We start from the raw sequence: 24,385 nt of genomic DNA, 5'->3' as shown, positions 1-24,385 counted from the left end.
AAATTTTTTATGATAATTTGGTTAAAAGAAAATAATTACTTGTTAAAACATAAATAAGTTTACAAATTACATGATTAAATCCTTTTTATCAAAAAAATTACCCAAACAAAGTGTTCGAGTTCTAGGAGATCTGCCGGTGATCGAAGTTGGCACGTTGTCTAGCTTAGCTAGTGGCTAGCTTGTCCACTGGACAACTAGTTAAGCAAATGATGCCTTAATGAGCACGTAGAGCTATAGTTAGCTGACTGAAGTTGATGCGACTAATTAGACCATGCATCTAACAAATCAAACCCAAAAAATAGATTTGCAATCTATAGTTAATCGTCAGACCATGTAGGTCACATTTCGGCACCATTGCTTCAGAATTAAGACCACGATTACAAAACATGAAAAGACCACGATTGTGTGTGAGGCAATGAGGATGTGCCTTTCTTGCCACAAACCAAGCACGTATGGTACAAATTGAAGACCAAAACTATAGCTACAAACCGAAAGCTCACTCTTACAATACTTCTGTTTTCCTTTCTCGAATTTACCCTATCTCCAATAATATATACTAAGCCGCAGATGGGACATTCACATACTGGAAAGCTCCCGCCTCGGATAGAGCCTCAATAAAAGGCTGCATGTCCACCGCTTGCTCAGCCTCAACCGACGCAGCCACAGCGCTGCTCTGTTTCTTCAAGTCCAACGACTCGTCGTTGTAGATGTCCCACCATTTCTGCACCAACATCTTGATGTCTTCCCTCTGCATGTTTTCTTCCTTCCCAGTATACCTCCATGGCTTTGACCCCTACATACATTCAAACCACCACACTTTTCAGTATGAACCAAACCAAATTAATAAATTTCGATTGAAAATATGATGACTCTAATACTCACCGCTGCACAGTAGTGAATAACTTTCACCTTCTCGAGCTCCACATTCTCGGGGTGACGCCACAACATTGCCAAGACCAAATTGTAAACCGGAGGAATCGGCTTGTAAACATCCCTGAAATACATGTTCAAGAAGTCCTGCTCAGCAAACGGCGTCGTCGGAGCGACCTTCAGTGTCTTCAAGAGATCTTGGTAGGTCAGGAGGCTTGGCTCGAACACGAACATCCCGGCGTTGAAGTAGAGCGACGGCGGCGGCCCAAGCTCGGCGGCCCACTTGACTCTCTCCTGGCACTGCTGGCAGTACCCGATCTTGTACTGCGGCGTGTGGCTCCACGTCTTCTCGCAGAAACAGTCCATCACGGCGTAGAAGTTGCCGTCCGGCAAGTCAAACAGGTGGTCAATGTTATCGTACACTTGAATGTCCCCATCCAGGTATATCATCTTATTGTATTCCACAAACTACAAGAACAATCGGGACAATGGTATTTTCAGATAGAAATTATTATATATACTTTTGACATATTCTACATTTCGTATCCTGATTTAGTTTTTTACTGTCAAATATGTTTTTATTATTTTTACTGATCTAATATAATTAACTGAGTACAGTAAATAATAGAATAATTAATCTTTGTTCAGAATAAAGAAAAGTTTAGCCTAGCAACGTGGAGCACAAAGAATCCCACACTAGGCCGCGTAAGTTACGTACCTCCCATATACGGAGCTTGGAATAGTTGATGACGTAATAGGCCATGGCGAACTGGGTCTGATTCTCCGGCGGGTAAACGGGTTCGATTTCCCGGACGATGCAGCCCTGCGACTCAAGAATGCGGCGGTGATTTTCCGGGACGTCGGGCAAGACTGCAACGACTAAAGGGTACGCCGTTTTGACCTTCCTCAAGCCCTTGGCCAATCCCACAACGCCTTTCACGTAGTCACTATTTCCGGCCAAGAAAGTGACGTAAGCGCGGCTGGGGAGGGTGGCGGGTCTGGTGAGAGCTGCGGATTTGGGGACGGAGGGAATGAGCTCGGGAGCCATGTATGATTGTGTTTGCGAGGGTTTGAAAGTGCGAGACAGAGAGAGATAAAAGCTAGAGATTAAGAGAGAGAGAGAGAGAGAGAGAGCTGGTCGAGAACTGGTGAGGCTTTGGGGTTTGCTGGGTGTCTGGTTTCGAATGAAGAAGGTGGGGGGTTAAATAAGCATGAAATGAAATTCCAGATTCTGCGAAATTTTACCTAAAATGCACGGAATTTGGAGGTATTGTTGGTTTCACAGCCGTACAGGTGTAGGAGTGGGTAATCAGACGGTGGAAAGCTCGTTGGGGGAATCTTCTGGAGAGGGCCGAGATGAACTGGCATGGAGGACGCTAGAAGGTCTGTTTCCAAAACGTTTAGAAGGAGAGGGGTAGGAGGTAAATAGAGTACAATTAAATCCGATGTGATAGGGTGTACAGCCAGGCGTTGGGGTCTTCTAGTCGCATCATTTGGAAACATGTGTTATGTATGATTCGTCATCCTTTTTCTTATTTCACTATGTAGTTAGGGAGTCCAAGCTTTAGCCAAAGGAGCTAGACTTGCGCTTTCAGCCAGGTCTTTCGTACAGTTATTCGTATGAATCCTCCTCATGTGGAGGCTCGCTTTAACTCTATTTGTATTCATTAGTTTCGTACGTGGTTTTAAAAAACTATTTAGATGAATAGAATGTTCATTTTTTAAATTTTATAGTCAATACATATATATCATGTATAGAATGTTCTTTTTTTAATGATATTTGAATAATTACTCAATACCTATAGTTAGGATGGTTGATGTAGGGTGAGGGCAACGTCTTACATATTTAAAATATCGATATTCAAACGTATTCGCAATATAATGATCGTTGGTTGTGATTAAAAGTTATAATTTAACGGTTGAAATTGATACAAATATGACAGAGTATCAAAATTTTGAGCATGGAAGAACTTATAATAGGGTGAGGGGATCAAAATACATACTTCAATACCTATAGTTTGGTATATTTTGATTTCCTTTATAAATTACATACATCAATTTTTTTATCGAAATGTTTTCTCCTGCTCGACCAGGTCTTTACCAAAACAGTACTATAGTATTAATTCGCACTTTTGTAATATAATCCCTTTATTAGAAGCAAAAAAGGAAAAAAAAAAGATTACAACCTCTTTGAACATTAGGGAAAGTCTGGTAGTGCAAATTGCATGGAGCTCATAAATTTTGCATGGAAACCGCGGGTGGCTTATTGTAGGTCCGAAATTGTGGCAATGTAGCCAATGCTGGAAAATTGGAAAAGGAAGTCGTGGGGGGGCTGGTGGCTTCTCAAAGGATCCTTTGTTTACAATTCGTGGCTGTTATTCGGAGAGCGAGAAACAATTATTTCGACAGAAATCATCTTGAACTTTCCATGTTTGACTACACAATCTATCAAGTCCTTAACTCCTTTCTCCATATAATTGGTTCATATTATTCGCTAGAACTAGCGAACTCTACAAACATCACCGTTTCTAAAACATTTTGACATATTAGAGCAAATGCACCCTAACGGGCAAAAGATAAGGGAAAAAGTAAAGACAATACGTTGTATCCTCCGAGTGAGATGCAACCCAATCTTTCCTTTTTTTTTTTTCCTTTTTCCTTGGTCTTGTCTGTCCAATATCCCCTAGTGTATTTGCTCTTAATTTTCATTTTCTCAAGGTATTTTTTTTGATGGAATCATTTTCTCAAGGTTACTCGCCACAAACCATACGAGACCTAAGTGTGTTGAGAGGTAACTATTGGTTATTTGAGGGTAGTTGATCCTCTATTCCCTTTTGCATATTCTCTTCCCTATCTCCTATTGAATTTCTAACTGTTAGCATAAGTGAGCTGTGTGTGAGTTGTGTAAAGCAACAAACATGTTACTCATGGTGCTAGAACAGTTAGGATTCATCATTAGTGATAGTGCTAATGTTCAAATCAATTCCTATAAATAGCTAGACTTGTATCAGATCATATATATCAATATCAAGCAGTATAATTACCTCATTCAAGTTGGTATCAGAGCATTCGTGCTCTTTTTTTTCTTCTTTTCGCCTTTTCCGGCCGGTTACCGCTGCTCCGGTGCTCTTCCAGTCCTCCGGCGCTCTTCCAGCCGCTGCCTAACCCTCCGTAGCGGCTGTATAACTCCTGACTCGCCTCTGGACGTCGCCTCCATAGCCACTGCCTACCTCCGGAGCTCATCGACCCGCTGTCTCGCCGCCACTCCTCATCGCCGTTGCTCCTTATCGCCACCGCTGCACTCTTGTGCTTACCGCCACACTCCGGCGTCTCTCTCGTTCGTTGCTGTCCTCCGCACTCTCCCCGGAGTCGTCACCATAGTTCGGCCCGAAGTCGCTGCCCTCCGCACTCCGACGCTCATAGATCCGCAGTCAACCCGAGGTCGCCGTTCCGCCGCCACTGCTGCCCTGACGTCGTCGTTCCGCCGCTGCTGCTGCCCCTGACGTCGCCATTCGACCGCCCCCCCCCCCCCCCTTCCACAATTTTTTCGGGTTTGGGAAGTTTTTTCGGAGGTTTGGGGATTCTGTCGGATCCTCAACCCTAAAATACCACCCGGGTCAAATTTCAACCCGACCCGGCCCGACCATATCCAACTCAACCCGGAAAGATTTGACCCGGATCCGACCCGACCTTTCAACGCAACCCGACCAGGTCCGGCTATCTTCAGTCAGTGTATGCTCACCGACAGTGCAAGTGCACCGGCGACAAATTGTTCTCCATTTCTTTTATTTTTTCTTACGGTCTAATCCCTGATTTTTACATTGTTTCCTTTTTTAATGGGTTTTGGACACGAAGCAAAGGGTTCACAGCTTCCTGATGTTCCGACCTTTGAAGTTTTTGTCAAAGGTTCTGACAGTGGTTCATTTGGAGGCGCTAAACTCAACGGAACCAATTTCCGTAAATAGAAACGACTTATGACTGCTCATCTTCGAGGCATGCATAAGATGGGACATGTCACCGGCGTCACTAAGGCTCCTAGTCTTGAGGATATTGTTGCCTACAATAAATGGGACGACGATGATGGTCTTGTTATGTCTGTCTTGTGGAAAACTATGAATGATGAGATAATTGATCTGGTGGAGGCATGTACAACTGCGCAGACAATATAGGAGACACAAGCCGGCTTATATACTAATGATTCTGATTTCATACAGGTTCATGAGTTAATGTGCACAGCTTTGACAATACATCAGGATGGGTAACCGGTGGATATTATTTGGTACCACAAGGAGAAGGAGCTTGAACGCGTTCACTATTTCCTAAAGGGTCTTGATTCAAAGCATACCAGTGCGAAAGGCGAATTACTTCGAATGACCGAACCACCTAGTCTACTCATCGCTTTCAACTATATCCGAAAGGATAAGTCTCAGCAGGAGAGTATTCTTTAGGCGCCGGCTTTCGTTTCCAGTCTCACTATTCATGCTCGATCTCTGGCACCACCGCTTCCACAAGCACCTTCTGCTCCCCTTCACCGACACGGACCACCACCAGGCTTCGGGAATCAGCCTCGTCCTCCTTGTTCTTATTGCCATGATACTAACCATGCTCGTGCGACCTGCTGGAAATTATATCCACACCTTAGGCCTAAGAGGCCTAATTATCTTCCCCGGGCTAAAGCAGCTCTTGAATTAGTTCTGGAACCTGATATCTATGGTGTGGTTGGGCATGATCATCATCATACTGCTGGAGGAGCACCTACAGCCTCCATCGTTGGTCGTTGTCAAATTGGTATGGCTTTCAATATTTCTCACTCTGTTAGTTTTGATACATGGATTATTGATTCTGGTGCATCTGATCATATGACTTATGAAAAATCTTATTTTACCGTATTGTCACCTCCACCCGTACCATATGTTACTAATGCTAATGGTGAGGCATTTCCCGTGTTAGGGACAGGGTCTGTTCGTATTACTCTCACCATAGAGCTTCACAATGTACTTTATATACCTGTTTTATCTCATCATTTGATATCTATTCCCCAATTGAACGCTGACGCTCAGTGCTCTGTGACCTTTTTTCCTATGTATGTGATATTTCAGGATCTTCTCACCGGACGGGTAATTGGTCGAGGGTATCTAAGGGGCCGGTTGTTTCATCTGGATCTGACATACGCAGGGGACAGTCTCGGACCGCTTTACTCTCCACTTCTGACAAGCTAAGTGAAGTTTGGTTATGGCATCGTCGCTTAGGGCATCCATCTTTTAGTGTTATGAAAAAATCCATGCCTACTTTATTTATTAGTGTGGACGAGTCTTGTTTATGTTGTGAGACATGTGTTTTAGGCAAGAGTCATCGATCTACTTATTCCTCTAGTACTTCTTTTAAAAGTTTTCTTCCTTTTGAATTAATCCATTCTGATGTTTGGGGACTCTCTAAAGAATCTACTGTATCAGGAATGCGATATTTTGTGTCATTTATTGATGATTGCACACGTCTTTCATGGATTGTTCTTCTTAAAAATAAAGATGAGGTTTTTTCAGCTTTTCGTGCTTTCCATACCTCTGTCCAAACACAATACAATGCCACCATTCGAGTTCTTCGTTCTAATAATGGGGGGAATATGTGAATCATGTCTTTCAGGAGTTCTTTAACACACACGGGATTGTTCATCAAACAACGTGCCCTTACACACCTGAGCAAAATGGGGTTTCTGAAAGAACAAATCGTCATTTACTTGATATGGCTCGATGTATTCTCTTTAGTGCCCACATGCCTAAATACCTTTGGGGTGATGCTGTCATTACTTCCGCCCACCTTATTAATCATCTTCCATCTCGTGTCCTTCAGGGGAAAGTTCCCTATGAGGTGCTTGCATCTCATGTCTCATTACCCTCTTTTCATAATCTTCCTGCCCGTGTTTTCGGTTGTGTTGCTTTTGTACATCTTCCACAACATCAGCGTTCTAAGTTGGATGCCCGGGCAGTTAAGTGTGTGTTTGTTGGGTACGGAGGACATCAGAAAGGGTACCGGTGCTATCATCCCCCTACTCGGAAGTACTATGTCACTATGGATGTTACCTTTTTTGAAGACATGAGTTATTTTTCCTCTTCTGATACTGCTCTTCAGGGGGAGAATTCATATTTTGAATAGCTGTATCATGGAGAGGGGGAGACAAGTGAGCCAGGCGATATGGTAACAGGTTCTGTTGAAATTACCAATGTGTCAGCCATACAGGCACCACCAAAGCTCGTCACTCAAGAGATTGAGGCACCAGAAGCTGACAACACAACTGCCCCTCATGTCTCCCGTACCACTGTTTATACCCCTGACCAATACTCTCCTAGTACAGAAGATCACTCATCTGAGGTTAGTCATTCTATTAGGGCTAATAGCAGACAATATGTTTTGCCAAATAGGTCTACTCGGGGACAACCAACAAAAAAATATGAACCTACCCTTCATACTAAAGTCAAGTATCCAGTGGCCAATTTTATATCTACCAAAAGATTATCTAAGTCATATGAGTCATTTGTGAATCAAATATCTACTGTATCAGTACCTAACAAAGTGCAGGATGCATTGGGAGATCCAAAATGGAGGAAAGCAATGGAGGAAGAGATGAAAGCATTACAAAAGAACAATACTTGGGAGATTGTACCTCCACCATATGGCAAGAAAACTGTATGATGTCGTTGGGTGTTTTTACAGTGAAACATAATCCAGATGGGTCAGTAAGCCGGTATAAAGCACGTCTAGTAGCAAAGGGGTTCACCCAGACATATGGCATAAACTATGATGAGACATTTGCACCTGTTGCAAAGATGAACATTATCCGGGTATTACTCTCTGTCGCTGCTAACTTGAACTGGCCACTTATGCAGTTTGATGTCAAAAATGCATTCCTTCATGGAGAACTAACAGAGGAAGTATACTTGGATCTTCCGCCTGGATATGTGGCCGCTTCCCCAAGTAACTCTGTATGCAGATTGAGAAAGTCTTTATATGGTCTTAAACAGTCACCTCGTGCTTGGTTTGGAAGATTCTCACAATTCATGAGGAAACTTGGCTACATACAAAGTAATTCAGACCACACGTTATTTCTCAAACATCAACAAATGAAGGTAACAGCTCTAATTATATATGTTGATGATATGGTAGTTACAGGGAATGATACTGTTGAGGTGGATAGATTACAGAAACAGCTTGCCACAGAGTTTGAGATGAATGACCTAGGTACACTCAAGTACTTCTTAGGCATTGAAGTAGCCCGGGGAAGCAATGGTATCTATCTGTGTCAAAAGAAGTACATCATTGATCTACTAACAGAGACATGTATGTTGGACTGCACTCCCATTGATACTCCGATTGAGCAGAACCATCGGTTAACAGAATATCCAGATCAAGTCCCTACTGACAAACCTCGTTATCAGAGGCTAGTCGGGCGTCTGATTTATCTATCACATACCAGACCAGATGTTGCGTATGCAGTAAGTGTAGTAAGTCAGTTCATGCATAACCCTAGTCAGGACCACATGGATGCTGTTGTAAGGATCTTGAGGTACTTGAAGTCAGCTCCGGGGAGAGGAGTAATGTTTTCTAATCACAACAATATCTTTGATGTTTGTGGCTTAACAGATGCAGACTGGGCTGGAAATATTACAGATCGGAGGTCCACATCAGGGTATTTTACCTTTGTTGGAGGTAACCTTGTTACGTGGAGGAGTAAGAAACAAAATGTGGTAGCTCGATCTAGTGCTGAAGCAGAATACAGAGGTATGGCTCAGGGAGTGTGCTAGTTGTTGTGGATTAGGAATTTGCTACAAGATTTGGGTGTTTGATAGGAGCACTTTGTGCTACGTTCTTAATATGTTTTTACCTCCATTTGTACTTTGCTTAACCCTTATTGTTGTAATATCGAGTCATTGAGTCACAATAGGAGTCTAAGACGGTTATGGATGTGTTTTTGTGCTTAAACGAGCTAAAAACGAAGAATTGGTTTAGAGTCCTAGTGTGAGTAGGAATCCTTATAGGACTAGAAAACCTAGTTGGATTAGGAGTCTTCATCTATCTACGTTTTGGTCGCATTTGTGATATGTTGAGAGTCCTGTTGGCATTAGGAATCCTTGTTAGACTAGGAAACGTACCATTTTGGAAAGTCCTACTTGAACTCAAACTCTTATTACGAAACTTTCCTAAATGAACTTCCTTGTTCTAGTAACTTACTTATTCTAGTAAGTTTCCTTTTTGTAAATTAGAAACTTTCCTAATCTAGTTGAGTTCATCTATTACATGTGTCTTTTTAAGAAAACAAATATCTAGATTAGGAAATGATTTTCGAAATGTATTATCTCTTACTATTGATTTTCTTTTCTTATTTTCAGATTTGAAGAGATAATTTAAGGAGAAGGAGCCCAGCCCATGCCATGCTAACCCTAGAGAAACAAGGAGATAAGAGTTTGTGCTACAAGGAAAAGAAGGGCAGCCATTAGATCTAATTAAAAAGAAGAAATCTCAACCGTGCATACATGGATCAGCCCATTCAAAACCCTAGCAGCCCCTCCTCTCCTCCTTCCTCTATAAAAGGCATGGCCTCCCTCACAATTCACCATCTCCATTCTCTCACAATCACAGCCGAATTTCTGCCAAAAATATCCAGAAAATTCAAGCCAAAAACCTTCATCCATCATCACCAAACCGTGCTCATCTTCCTCCTCCACCAATTCGAATTCATCCTTGCTTCATCCTAGAAGGTTTCTAATGTGTGATTCATCCATGGCTTGTAATCTTTCTTTTTATTTTCTGCAAATTTCGAATTTATTGTATGAATCATTGGATGTTATTTTCGGTTTCATATATGAAGAACATAAATTCAGACTTCTTTGGTTTTATGTTTTGATTGCATGAACTCATGAAATATGTGTGTATGCTGTGTGTAGCATCTATGGGCAGTAGGTTTTCTATTTCTATTTAGGTTTTATTTCAATTTATTCCTTGAATTTGTGCATCTAAATCAATGCTTGAGGAAGCCAAGGCCATGGTTCTCCTAGGGTTGCGATTTCATTCACCAAAGTGTTCATTGATTGAATATGCGCTTCGTGTTTCAATTATGGATACTTATATAGGGCTGTGATAGTTCTAGGAATTTGCATGTTTAATCAAGATGAGTGACGCCATGCTTGCTCACATGTCTCCAATTCGACTTAATGTGCTTATGTGCTACTTTGTTGTTTAACTAGTACGCTTCGTATGTTGAACTCTTTTTAGCATATGTTTAGGATTGAACGCTTCGTTGATTCTAAATAATTAAGAAGTCTTAACGATTAGATGAACCGCTTCAGACTCTAATTAGAATTGGAATTGAAATGGACTTAGATATAATCGAAATAAATCGCTGCCTATATGTTGTTCTATACGTGTTATACATGTTTCTTGAGTAGAATTCGTGTTTGGGTTATGTGATGAATGGTTGATCAATTGTATATAAGTAATTTAGGATTTATTTTACGTTGTAGTTTTAGAATCCAAACCAAACCCCCCAATAACATGATAAGTGTTGAGGCCCTTTTGATTCCCCGGACTGAACGATCCCTGCTTATTCTATACTAACGATGATGTTTTTCAGGGTATTTTATAGACGTTCTAACCCAACGATCTATCATTTTGGCGCCGTTGCCGGGGAATTGATTAATTCTCAATGCTTTGAAGTGTTACTATTGTGAATTGTATAATTGTATTTTGTTTCTGTGAATAGTAATCGTAAATAGTGCTTCTGTGAACAGTAACTCCGAAAGAAAAAAAAACTTGGATAGAACAAAAATTTTTATTGTGTATATTAAGTTGTTATTTGTTATATTGTTGTAGTAGTATGCCTATAGGAAACTTGTTACACATAGTTAAATTTTTTATTTTTATTTTTAAGGAAGCTAAATGTTTATTTATGCTTAGTTTATTGTAAGTTATAAGGTGAACTGAATATGTAAAGTCCATTTTGTTAATATTAGCCTTAACCCTCCATTTGTACCTTGCAAAGGTCACTTGGGGTTGTGGGCGGCTTTTATTAACACTTTGCGAGCAGTCTAACACACAAAGTTATTCCGAGCTGAGTAAGGGGCTTACTATTTTCATTACCCTGGTTCAAGGTTTACAAAATTGGATCTCAGAGGCCCATAGACTGACATACATCTCGGTGATGGAGTCGATTGGGAAAACATCTTTTCGAGGTTGTGCCCCCCGTGGTGTCCAACAAATGAGTCCCGCCTTGTGACTATCTCTGATTCTAGCTATACAGCCTTCTGAAACAAAGGAATGAGTTTGTGTCTAGACGACGTACTTAGGCCGCACGTCCACCTCGTTTTATAACTTATAAAATAACTTTGTATAAATTGATGTATATAGTTTCAAAAGAAAATAATATTCTAATTTTTAAGGTATATCGGATAAAGCAAGACCCTTACCTTGGGTTGTTTCAGTCCATTGCACAGTTAGCTCCTCTGCTCCACGTACCTTAAAAGTTAGGAATGTGTGTGAATAAAATCAATTAGACTTAGTGATAGTCTTACATTTGTAGATTTCGAAACAAAAAGAAAACAAATTGTCTTTAAGTTTAACTATACTTCTATTCAATTGCTAACATTTATTTTATTTCATTTTATACTTAATCGCAAACATTTTGTGTGTCTTTATATACCTTAGTTGCCAGATAGGGATTTTAAGAAAGAGTTGGAGAATTCTATTGTTAACAGTTGATTGAAGCTCTCAATGACTTGGGAAGGACGACAAGTGTTGCAAGAAGCGGAGTTCCACCACACTCTAACTTTTGATTCATGATTTGCATTTAATTTAACTCATACTAACTTTTACTTAATCATTTACATTATACTATTATTCTTTGAGTTCCCATGTTCACTCTTCTAATGTTCTTTTTCTTGATGCGATACAGTTTAAGAGTGGAGTGAACATGCATCGAGTTTTGATAGTCAAAGAGGCACAAATTTGGAGGTGTACAACTCCAAGTGGCGTCGCCTACAACTTAAAAAGAAGTGCAGAGTCTAGGCTGAGAGACTTTAAAAACTCAAACGCTGCATGGGAGGCAACCCATTTCAACCGTACCTGTTGAGGAGTCGTCTACGGGAGTTTGCAATTTCTTATCCCTTCACTCTTATGGTTGAATTGTATATGTATTGATGTGTGATCTTGGTCTATACTTATGAATTACATTCTGATTATTGAGCTTACATTGAGGACAATGTAATTTTCTAAGTGTGGGGTTGGGTTGCATGATCATTGTTTGCTGATTTTTGCTTTGATTTCATGTTAAAAATGAAAAAGAAAGAAAAAAATTCGAAAAAATGTTTTAAAAAATCGAAATAAATGTGTTGTTTTGAGTCTTAGGATGCCCCTAAAGTGTAGAATGATTATATCTCTAAAATGCATAGATGATGGTTTTGCATTTCATAAGAATTGAATTGTAAGTTTCATTGATAATGTGGATTTGGTATGAACATGTGAGATTTTGATTGAATGTAATATGACATACATGTTTGGTTAGTTTAAGTCTATAACAACCTGTGAGTTTTTGAGCCTATATATGCTTTCTTCTTGAGTGATAATATGAAAATTCGTGGTTGTTTTATGAACCTCATTATTCTTTGCATATTCAATGACTATGTGCCATAGCTTTTAATGGACTCTAGAATTTACTAGAACTCATCTTTTGGGATTGTTGAAACTTTTAAGTCATAAAATGCTCTGATTTTGAAAGGGATTTATGGATCATTTCTAGGAATACCACCACTTTAGCCAAACAACCATGTATCCTTATATGTGCCATGTTTGGGACCCCTTAGTTGAACCTCATTTGAGCCTACATTGAGCCTTTCTTCATCACCTATGTTATCTCCATGCTTAGTATAGTACCTTGTCCTATAAACTTGGTAGAACTATTTTTGAGATCATGTTGTGATGATGCATGAAATAAGTGTGGGGTGGAAGACATGAGAAAAGAAAATATGAACAAGCTTTTAAGCAAATGCCGAAAAAGAAAAGAAAGAAAAAAAAATGATGATGAATGAAAAAAAATGATGAGATCGGCAATACAAGGAAAGAAAGGAAAATATGTTGTCTTCCATGTGTGATTTGGAGTTGAGTTGTAATTGAAAGTCTAAAAATGTTTATTTGACCTTTGTCCATGTTCACTTTGTGGTTAAAATGATATTTGGGCCCAACTTGTTATATTTGGCCCTTGATGGTGTGTGGTGTTATAAGGATAATGTTTATTCTGCTAAGTCTATATAATTACCTTTGTGATTCTTTAATATTCCATGCCTTTAGCTAAGCCTAAACATTCACCTTATCAAATGATCCTAATGATTCTTAAAATGAGCAAATCTTGGTTTGTGGAGATGATCACAAGAGTTGAGCATATGGTTTTGGTCCATTTGTGCACTTAGTTGTTAAATGAGGTTTTCCTTTTGTTATTCACAAAGTGCTTTCATTTGTTGAAATATGCAAGCTATTTGATGCTTTATTATCCTTTCTCTTGCATATACTTGTGTGTGAATCATAACCATGAATCTGAGTGAAAAGAAGAGAGTATGCCTTGTGAGGAGGATTGGATTGACTAAACATGTTATATGCTTATTTTCTCGTTTCTGACTTATTCATACTTTGAAGCATGTTTATGAAACTTGGAATTTATGTGCTTACATTCAAATGCTTAACTTGAAAGCTATGTGTTTTGAGATTCTGAGGCAATCATTTAGGGGCAATAGAATTTTATGTAGTTTTGTTTTAGTTTGCTAAGGGACTAGCAAAAGCCAAGTGTGGGGTAGTTGATAGGAGCACTTTGTGCTACGTTCTTAATATGTTTTTACCTCCATTTGTACTTTGCTTAACCCTTATTGTTGTAATATCGAGTCATTGAGTCACAATAGGAGTCTAAGACGGTTATGGATGTGTTTTTGTGCTTAAACGAGCTAAAAACGAAGAATTGGTTTAGAGTCCTAGTGTGAGTAGGAATCCTTATAGGACTAGAAAACCTAGTTGGATTAGGAGTCTTCATCTATCTACGTTTTGGTGGCATTTGTGATATGTTGAGAGTTTTGTTGGCATTAGGAATCCTTGTTAGACTAGGAAACGTACCATTTTGGAAAGTCCTACTTGAACTCAAACTCTTATTACGAAACTTTCCTAAATGAACTTCCTTGTTCTAGTAACTTACTTATTCTAGTAAGTTTCCTTTTTGTAAATTAGAAACTTTCCTAATCTAGTTGAGTTCATCTATTACATGTGTCTTTTTAAGAAAACAAATATCTAGATTAGGAAATGATTTTCGAAATGTATTATCTCTTACTATTGATTTTCTTTTCTTATTTTCAGATTTGAAGAGATAATTCAAGGAGAAGGAGCCCAGCCCATGCCATGCTAACCCTAGAGAAACAAGGAGATAAGAGTTTGTTCTACAAGGAAAAGAAGGGCAGCCATTAGATCTAATTAAAAAGAAGAAATCTCAGCCGTGCATACATGGATCAGCCCATTCAAAACCCTAGCAGCCCCTCCTCTCCTCCTTCCTCTATAAAAGGCATGGCCTCCCTCACAATTCACCATCTCCATTCTCTCACAATCACAGCCGAATTTCTGCCAAAAATATCCAGAAAATTCAAGCCGAATTTCTGCAAATTTCAAATTTATTGTATGAATCATTGGATGTTATTTTCGGTTTCATATATGAAGAACATAAATTCAGACTTCTTTGGTTTTATGTTTTGATTGCATGAACTCATGAAATATGTGTGTATGCTGTGTGTAGCATCTATGGGCAGTAGGTTTTCTATTTCTATTTAGGTTTTATTTCAATTTATTCCTTAAATTTGTGCATCTAAATCAATGCTTGAGGAAGCCAAGGCCATGGTTCTCCTAGGGTTGCGATTTCATTCACCAAAGTGTTCATTGATTGAATATGCGCTTCGTGTTTCAATTATGGATACTTATATAGGGCTGTGATAGTTCTAGGAATTTGCATGTTTAATCAAGATGAGTGACGCCATGCTTGCTCACATGTCTCCAATTCGACTTAATGTGCTTATGTGCTACTTTGTTGTTTAACTAGTACGCTTCGTATGTTGAACTCTTTTTAGCATATGTTTAGGATTGAACGCTTCGTTGATTCTAAATAATTAAGAAGTCTTAACGATTAGATGAACCGCTTCGGACTCTAATTAGAATTGAAATTGAAATGGACTTAGATATAATCGAAATAAATCGCTGCCTATATGTTGTTCTATACGTGTTATACATGTTTCTTGAGTAGAATTCGTGTTTGGGTTATGTGATGAATGGTTGATCAATTGTATATAAGTAATTTAGGATTTATTTTACGTTGTAGTTTTAGAATCCAAACCAAACCCCCCAATAACATGATAAGTGTTGAGGCCCTTTTGATTCCCCGGACTGAACGATCCCTGCTTATTCTATACTAACGATGATGTTTTTCAGGGTATTTTATAGACGTTCTAACCCAACGATCTATCAGTGTTAAACCTAAGTGTGCTATACAACTGTACTGTGACAACAAGGCGGCTATTAATATTTCACATAATCCTATGCAGCATGATCGTACAAAACATGTAGAGGTTGATCGTCACTTTATAAAAGAGAAGTTAGACGCTAAGATCATTTGTTTTCCGTTTGTTCCTACAGAAGAGCAACTTGCAGATATACTCACCAAAGGAGTGTCCAAGAATGTTTTTTATAACTCACTTTGCAAGTTGGGCATGGTTGATGTGTATGCGCCAACTTGAGGGGGAGTGTTAGCATAAGTGAGCTGTGTGTGAGTTGTGTAAAGCAACAAACATGTTACTCATGGTGCTAGAACAACTAGGATTCTCCATTAGTGATAGTGCTAATGTTCAAATCAATTCCTATAAATAGCTAGACTTGTATCAGATCATATATATCAATATCAAGCAGTATAATTACCTCATTCAAGTCTGACACTTGGCATTATCAGCCTAATCGTCTTAACAGCCTAAGAGCCACTAACTGTAGAATTGAACTGCAAGTAACCATGGTTTAGTTCTTGCCTTCTTCTCTTTTGTCTTCAAACACAGAAAAACTGGAACAACCTAAAACTTATTTCTTATGCACTCCTTATTACTGTTAATTCTCATCAATATAAAAGAATCAAATTCGGTGCTCAAATTCCCAAAAATCACGAACAATACGAATCTCACCCACTATGAAACTATTTGATATTTTTTTATTGTAAGGATATAAGCAATTAGAACAGTGATCTAGAACTAGATAAGTTGATATCAATCACCGGTTGGATTAGATCAACATGCATTACTTCTAAACTTATCAATCATGAAGATCATACAATACTGTTAATTCGTATGATCTCGTACTCTTACTTTAGCCAATTCATGATCTGTATTTTAAGAACATTCCCAAGGATCTGAAGCCTCCCAAATTCCAATCACATGAGGCTACCCACTTTCAACAGATTCAACGGAAGTCACCATGAACTAACTCGGAATTTAATTGGACACACCCCACTTTTGACTTCAGCCGGATCATCGGTTCCCCAACTACCAACAACTACTCTGCGCCGCCGCCGCCGCCGTCACTTGTCATCCACCCCTGCCGGTTGCAGTTGAATTCGTCTGCTCCAAGAACTATCAAATTCCAAAACACAGTATCACAATCAAATCTGGGTTTTCTATGGGTACCTCAAATTTCGTTTTAACCTTATGAAAGTACTAGATATCACAAAGAAATTGTGGAGGGAGCTGTGGTCGTGTTATTTGGAACTTTGGATGAAGGTGAACTATCGGTGATGATGAAGAACACAGAGTCTTTCACAAAAATGAATATGTTAAATTACTGATTATTTTTATATTTTTGACATCATTAATTAGTTGATCATGGTTAACTTGGGTGGATGGCTGGTGTAACACCCTCGCTAATGCTATAAGCAGGGGCGCGCAGGGCATGGTTTCACTTTGCACCTTGTTCATATGTGGGATGCTTAAAGCAGGAAGTAGGAGCGTAGGAACCAAACGAAGAACAAGTGCAGATCCGTCCGGAGCTATTAGCTTGCTAGTAGTGCAGCTAGCCTCGCTAGCAGGCAGGCATATTAGCCTCACCAGTAACAGCGCAAACAGACTGAGACCTGAAGGAAATACAGACCCAGGCAAGGATGACCTGAAGGCAACACCGTGCATGGATATTAGTCTCGCCAGCAGCAGCAGTGGCGGAAGGCAGTTGTAGACCGTGTAGGTAGTTTAGCCTCGTTAGCAGGCGGTTGCAGGGATATTAGCCTCGTCAGTAGGGGCAATTACATAGGTGGTTACAAGAGTTTTATGGAATGTTACTTAGCTGCTTAATGGGCGGTTAATCAGGGGCAGTTGGCGCATGTTGAGGGGAGGTTATGCAAGGGCAGTTGGTGCATGAATTGTGGGGAAGTCACTTGGGCAGTTGCATGCCTTGGCAAAGCATGCAAGCATGCCACCTCATTCTGGCAGTTAATAAACCTAGTAGTGGGGGTTGTCCACTACACCTATAGTTAAGGCAAGTATGCCATCATAGGTAGAAGGCAAGGCGAGAAAAATTAGCTTGCACATGGTTGACATATATTGCACGTGATACCTGTGACACTTTGGTATCAGAGCCGTTTGGAAGCTCGATACTTGTGTACGGTGATCGCCAAGGACGTACACCTACACAGAACTAATTTAGGCGTGTGGAGGGGCAGTCTTAGTGTCAACTAGGACACATTAAGGTCCCGGAAAGGAGCAGGCTTAGTGGAAACTAAGGACACACTAAGGTTCCTTTGTTTGGAGCTAGTGGCAACCAACAATACTAGACTTAGCATAGTTAGGTGAAAACGGCGTCACACCAAGACTATTGCAGTTGGTATCTACTTGGAACATCAACAAGTAGTTACTGTCAACACGGATACACTAAGATTGAAGCACTTGGTGTCAACTAGGATACATCAAGATTAGAAGTACTTAGTGTCAACTCGGATACACTAAGATTAGCAAATCAGCGCACAGAGCGAACGATGGCCTGCGGAAGGGCTTAGTGTCAACTGGGACACAATAAGACTCGAAGAAGAAGAAGCAAGGGGTGGAAACAAGGACACATCACTACTCAGTAAAAGAGTTGCAGAATCAGTGCCGGTTCGCGATTATTTGAAATAGGAGCAATAACCGATGACACTTTGAAGGATTGCATGGCAAGAGTCGAGGACTTCCTCGGTGCGCCACAAGGAGACGGAGCTGTCAATTTCGCGGTCCAAGTAGAGCAATTGAGGATCGATACGATATAAATACGGGAAGCTTTCACTCAGCATGTAGTAGAATCGGAGATGCAGTCCAATGATATGTATTCAGACCTTATAGCTTTGTCGGACACGATAAAGGCTAAATTGGCGGATCTAAAGAGAACATAGCCTTGGTGAAAAGCGCTACAGCCATTAGCGGTTCAACATTGCCGGAGCATCAAGCCAAAGATCAAAGTACCTGAGCCTAAGATGTTAAGGGGAGAAAAAATGCCAAGAATTTGGAGAATTTCATATGAGACTTGGAGCAATATTTCAAGAGTGCTCACATTCCGAATTCGGAGAAGGATACAATGGCTTCAATGTATCTAGAAGGAGACGCTAAGCTTTGGTGGCGTACGAAGGTGCAAGATGTGGAGCAACATGATGAGATGCAAACCATTGAGACATGGGATGCAGTGAAGATGGAACTACAAAGTCAATTCCTGCCATGCAACTCGGCATGGATGGCTCGTGAAGCTTTGAGGAACTTAAAGATGGGTTCTTCAATTTGTGTGTATGTCAAAGAGTTTTGTTCATTGATGCTAGATATCAACAACATGGGTGAAGAGGACAAATTATTTAGCTTCATGGCCAGACTACAACCTTGGGTTAAGAACGAACTTCGGAGGAAAAATGTGGCAGACCTATAGTCAGCACTAGTCGCAGCTGAACGCTTGCTTGATTTTCAGACAAGCGGGATATTTCCAGAAAAATTGGCTGAAAGGAACAAGAAGAAGGGCCTAGATCTGCTCCACACACGTCCTAAGTGGTTGGGCAGTTATAAGCCTTATACTTAGTCAAATCAGCAAGGAGGCAGTTCCAGTGCCACTACCCACGTTTTCCACAAAAATAGGAAGAATCTCAACTGTTTTTTGTGTCAAGGGCCACATAGAGTGAAGAAAAGAGTTCTACCAAAACAGAAACTCTAGGAGAGACAGAAGCAAACATGATTTCCATGGTGTTGTTGAATGCGTTGCAATTGGATGAAGGAGCAGTTAATCATGAAAAAGAAGGGTCAGGTTTAGAAGTATTTGTAATGTCTATGCCTATGTGGCGAATGAGGACACCATCATGGCATCACTTTGCCTTGATGGAGAAACTATCGTCATAGATCGGATGTTGGAATTCGATGATCCTCAGATCAGTGGGTACACCTTGGAGGAGATTGAAATTATCGCTGTGTTTCACGTGTTTTGCATGTGGATAGATATCCTAAAGAGCAAGTCCAGACTCTACTTGAAGGTTTGGAGGCATGTCTTAACACCGAGCGTTTTCCCTCCATTCCTTGCATACAGCAGAATCTATGTTAACTATATGAAAGCATTGGAGAACTTTGACTACACTTGGGTGCATTTTACCGTAACGACCCTGGGATGAACAAGTTAGAGGTGTGAACTGTTGTACCTATGATCATCATACTCGGTGATGATGAAGATGAAACTGATGCAATGGCTGCGAAGGACGAGATTGCACAAGAAGATGATGCAATGGCTGCGAAGTATGAGTTGCACAAGAAGATGATGCAATGGCTGCAAAGGACCAGGTGGCACAAGAGGAAACTGAAGCAATGGCTACTACGGAACAGGTTGCTCAAATAGAAGAGACAATGGCTGCAACAGACCAGGTTGTTCTCAAAGAAGGCTTGGAGATGGATGCTGCACCCAAGCACATTGAAATGAAGCTTGAAACAGAAGGCAATACATGGCCTACGTCGGGAGAAGCTGAAGAAAAGAAAACGGAGTCGCAGAATGACATCCTTGAAGAAAAAATTCAGAACTCATCGGAGAGGCTAACCGAGGAGGAACAAGAGACTTGGGCGGACTTCACCAACACTTTAGCAGGATGGGACAACAAGGAAGCTGCAACTAAGGAGTTCGAGGGTGAAGACAAGTCAGTGCCTATGGAGATTGACAATCCCTTGGCAACGAGGGCGTTGCCAAACTCTAGTAGGGGTGGTTTGTTACGCCCTCGCTAATGCTATACGCAGGGGCGCGCAGGGCATGGTTTCACCTTGCACTTTGTCCATGCGTGGGAAGCTTAAAGCAGTGAGTAGTAGCGTAGGAACAAGACGGAAAACAAGTGCAGGCCCGTGTGGAGCTATTAGCCTCGCTAGCAGGCAGACATATTAGCCTCACCGATAACAGCGCAGACAGACTGAGACCCGAAGGCAACACAGACCCAGGCAAGGATGACCCGAAGGCAACGCAGATCCGTACAGGGATATTAGCCTCGCCAGCATCAGCAGTGGCGGAAGGCAGTTGTAGACCGTGCAAGCAGTTTAGCCTCGTCAGCAGGCGGTTGCGGGGATATTAGCCTCGCTAGCAGGAGCATTTACAGAGCAAGGATAATGGTAGTTACATAAGCAGTTACAAGAGCTTTATGGGAGGTTACCTGCTTAGTGGGCAGTTATTCGGGGGCAGTTGACGCATGTTAAGGGGAGGTTATGCAAGGGCAGTTGGTGCATGAATTGTGGGGAAGTCACTTGGGTAGTTGCATGCCTTGGCAAAGCATGCAAGCATGCCACCTCATTCTGGAGTTAATAAACCTAGTAGTGGGGGTTGTCCACTACACCTATAGTTAAGGCAAGTATGCCATGTGTCCTAGGGAGGTTGAGGATGTCAGCTTCCATACTAGTTAGTAGGTTTAAATAGTTTGTAGGTCAAAACATGTGACTTTGGGGAAAGACTTGTAAAGATTCATGCTAGATTTGTAGGTTGTACTTTGAATTCCATAAATGAGAAAAGGAGCAATAGTTCCACAAATCCGAGTGTGTGTATGTGCATGATCTTGACCCCCTACAATTGGGAAATACTTGTGTGTAGAGCGAGTTGTGAGTAGCACCATCATAGGTAGAAGGCATGGCGAGAAAAATTAATTTGCGCACAGTTGGCATATATTGCACGTAGGGGTGACAATGGTATATAAAACCATCCCAACCAATTCATATACCAACCGTACTTAGTACGGTTGGTATACCAAATACTCGGTAGATGGTATATGGTATAGTATACCGTACCAACATTAAAAATACGTTAGGTAGGTGGTATAGATTTTTCATATACCATGGTATATCGTACCTACCAACTTATATTATATTAAATTATTTAATTTAAATATATATATATATATATATATCTTTAAATTTCAACTAGTAGATTTATTGAAAAATAAATCCAAACCGTATAAATCTACTAACCTTAATCTAATCTCTCTGAGTTTCTTTCTCAAATACACTTTTTTTCTCGTCTTCAATTTCTTTATTTAATTATGAATGAATCGATTCAATCGAATTCCCAAGTACAAATGCTTAGACCTATCAGTAGCATAATCACTGTTTACAACATGTCAACATATATCGCATTTAAACCTATCATTTATTTTTTTCAATTATTTTGAGAATTCATAAGTACTTTAACAATTTGACTATTTGAATTTGACTTTCTATTTATGACTTTGTATTTGGTAATTTGGTTGAAATTATATAAGACTTTGGAATTCTATTGCTATTTCACTTATTTGGATTGGGCCTTTAAATTTTTTGGCCTTAAATATGTTGATACAAGCTCATTACCAACGTATCAACCGAGTACAAACCGTACCACTTAATTGGTATACCAACGTTATTGGTTATTATAAATTGTAAATTTTTCATACCAAATATATATTTGTTGGTATATAATATTAAAAAGTTAAGACTGGTATACCAACCAATCCAGCCATAATTCCACGTGATACCTGTGAAGCTAGTTAGTAGTTGTTAAGCTGAGTAGGCAAGAAGTGCACATGTCAAATTTTAATATGGAGACAAGAAGGGGATATAGAAATGGGGACAGAAGATTTTAACCCTTATTTGACAATTAAATTAAATGAATCCTTTAAAAAATAATAGTTAACATTCTTATTCAATTTATAATTTTTTCCCCACATGGTTATGCATTGAGCTCTGCATCCTAGCTCGCATACCAGAAATTATAATATATGAACCATATGGGGTATTATAAACAGCAGATCCAAGAGAAGAAGACTCATTTGGAAGTTTGAGCAGTAAGCCATATAGAAGACAAGCATTTCATCATCATCATCATCAATGTCTAAGCCAAGGTAACCATTACAATTATCAATTTCTCAATGTTCTTAGATCGATCAGTACTGATATAATTTCATGCAACACCATCTCAAATGCTTCAATTAGGCTGGAGGGCAAGGTGGCTCTCATCACTGGTGCAGCTGGGGGCATTGGTGAGGAAGCAGCAAGACTTTTTGCAGCGAATGGAGCGTTTGTTGTCGTAGCTGATATTCAAGACGAATTGGGTCTTCAAGTTGTAGCCTCAATAGCCTCCGAAAGGGTCTCTTACTTCCACTGCGATGTTAGAGACGAAAACCAAGTTGAACAAACCGTAAGTTACACATTGGAAAAATACGGCAGCTTAGACGTATTGTTCAGCAATGCAGGCATTATGGGTCCAATGACTGGTATTTTAGACCTCGATATCCAAGGTTTCGACAACACAATGATCACAAATGTCCGCGGAGTAGCGGCGACAGTGAAGCACGCCGCGCGTGCCATGGTTGCTAGAAAAATCCGTGGTTCAATTATATGCACTTCAAGCGTTGCAGCTTCACTCGGAGGTACAGCTCCACATGCTTATACAACATCAAAGCACGCCTTAATCGGGTTGGTGAGATCGGCTTGTAGTGAGCTTGGTGCTTATGGGATTCGAGTGAACTGCATTTCCCCATTTGGTGTAGCAACCCCTCTTTCGTGTAATGCTTATAACTTGGCGCCCAATGAGGTCGAGGCCAATAGCTTGGCCATTGCCAACTTGAAGGGAACTGTGTTGAAGGCCAATCATGTCGCAGAGGCCGCTCTGTTTCTTGCTTCAGATGATTCATGTTACGTTAGCGGACACAACTTGGTTGTTGACGGAGGCTTCTCGGTGGTCGATCACAGTTTTTCTTCCAATTAACTAACTTGTTCTGTACGTGGTTAGTTGTTGGCTCAAGGAACCAACTTTCTAATGCATGCTTCAAATTTACATCTTTGTTTTTCTGTTTATTCAAAAGAAAATTAAAATCAAACAGGATTCTTCTATTCTAGTCAAACATTGATAGCAGTAAAATCCATGTGCTCCTTTTCCCGGTAATCTGCAATGTTTATCGGTCATGTTTCCTGCTGTTCAAGTCTCGTTCCCCCATATACCTCTTATTCCCTCTAATTTGATTTTTTTTTCTCTGTTTTTTTATGTTATAAGCAACGGTATATAACTATATATGTAGCTAGATACAAAAGAAAAGAATTCAAGGCTGGAGTTTCTAGTTATGATCGAGTACATTGAACCATTATCCTCTCATGATGTAGGTCACAAGCTGAATGTGTTTTTATATGTTCAAAGCTCGTACACCATGACATATCTTTTCTTTGTCATACTAAGATATTTCAAAATAGGGTCCTGGTTCAAGGGACACTATTTTTGACACAAGTTTTTATAAAAATGTGATGTGTAAATGACATGGAATTTATCATTGTTTTAAAAAACGAAGGCGTACCCAATGTGTTTTCTTAAGAGCCTTATGCGCCTTAAGTTCGCCTTAAGCCTTAGAACTTGAGGTGCATAAGTCGTAAGCCTTATGTTATAAAAAATTAGTAGTTAAATGTGTAAATATAATAATATATAATTATATAAATACAAAAAAAACAAATATACATAAGAACTTACCAATTTATTGCATTTAGATATAATGAAATTCATAATTCAAACGTTTTAGATAGTTTTCATCAAATTAAACATATTATATAAATAAATATAAGTATCTTTTTTAAAATATTATTTTCTAAGGCGTAGTAAAATGAGTAAAAGGCGTAAAAAAACGTAACATAAGGCGTAAAATGCGAGTCTTGGTGTTCAGACCGAAAAACAAAGGCGTTATGTAAGTAGGTTTAAGTTTTTTAAACCTCAGGCGAGTTTTTTAAAACATTGGAATTTATAGCATTCTCTAAATTAGTTTGTTAAAAAATTAAAATAAGTATACATTTAGAAATTAAAGGATCATTAATTAAATAGAATATGAAAAGAACTTCCGTGAAGAACGCCATATCCTTCCCAGAAACTTGTATGATTGTTTTTGAATCATAATCTTCATTGGAAGGATAATAAATCAATAATAGAAGAGTAGTAATATGATATACAA

At 39.7% G+C, this 24,385-nt stretch overlaps 2 protein-coding genes across 2 annotated transcripts; one reads left to right on the top strand and one right to left on the bottom strand.

The window, feature by feature from the left end:
* Positions 1 to 365: 365 nt before the first annotated feature.
* Positions 366 to 2,016, bottom strand: LOC126795975 (galactinol synthase 2-like). Its single transcript, XM_050522711.1, has 3 exons — positions 1,589 to 2,016; positions 883 to 1,338; positions 366 to 793 (listed from the first exon to the last, which is right to left on the bottom strand). The coding sequence occupies exons 1-3, from the start codon at positions 1,916 to 1,918 to the stop codon at positions 557 to 559; spliced, it is 1,023 nt and encodes a 340-aa protein (XP_050378668.1). The 5' UTR covers positions 1,919 to 2,016; the 3' UTR covers positions 366 to 556.
* A 20,240-nt stretch (positions 2,017 to 22,256) lies between these two features.
* Positions 22,257 to 23,163, top strand: LOC126796002 (short-chain dehydrogenase reductase 3b-like). Its single transcript, XM_050522744.1, has 2 exons — positions 22,257 to 22,297; positions 22,389 to 23,163. Exons 1-2 carry the CDS (start codon positions 22,284 to 22,286, stop codon positions 23,161 to 23,163), a joined length of 789 nt encoding a protein of 262 aa, XP_050378701.1. The 5' UTR covers positions 22,257 to 22,283.
* The last annotated feature ends 1,222 nt before the right edge of the window (positions 23,164 to 24,385 follow it).

Source organism: Argentina anserina, chromosome 1 (assembly GCF_933775445.1).
Source record: "Argentina anserina chromosome 1, drPotAnse1.1, whole genome shotgun sequence".
Lineage (NCBI taxonomy): Eukaryota > Viridiplantae > Streptophyta > Magnoliopsida > Rosales > Rosaceae > Argentina > Argentina anserina.
This window is presented reverse-complemented; position numbering and strand designations above follow the sequence as displayed.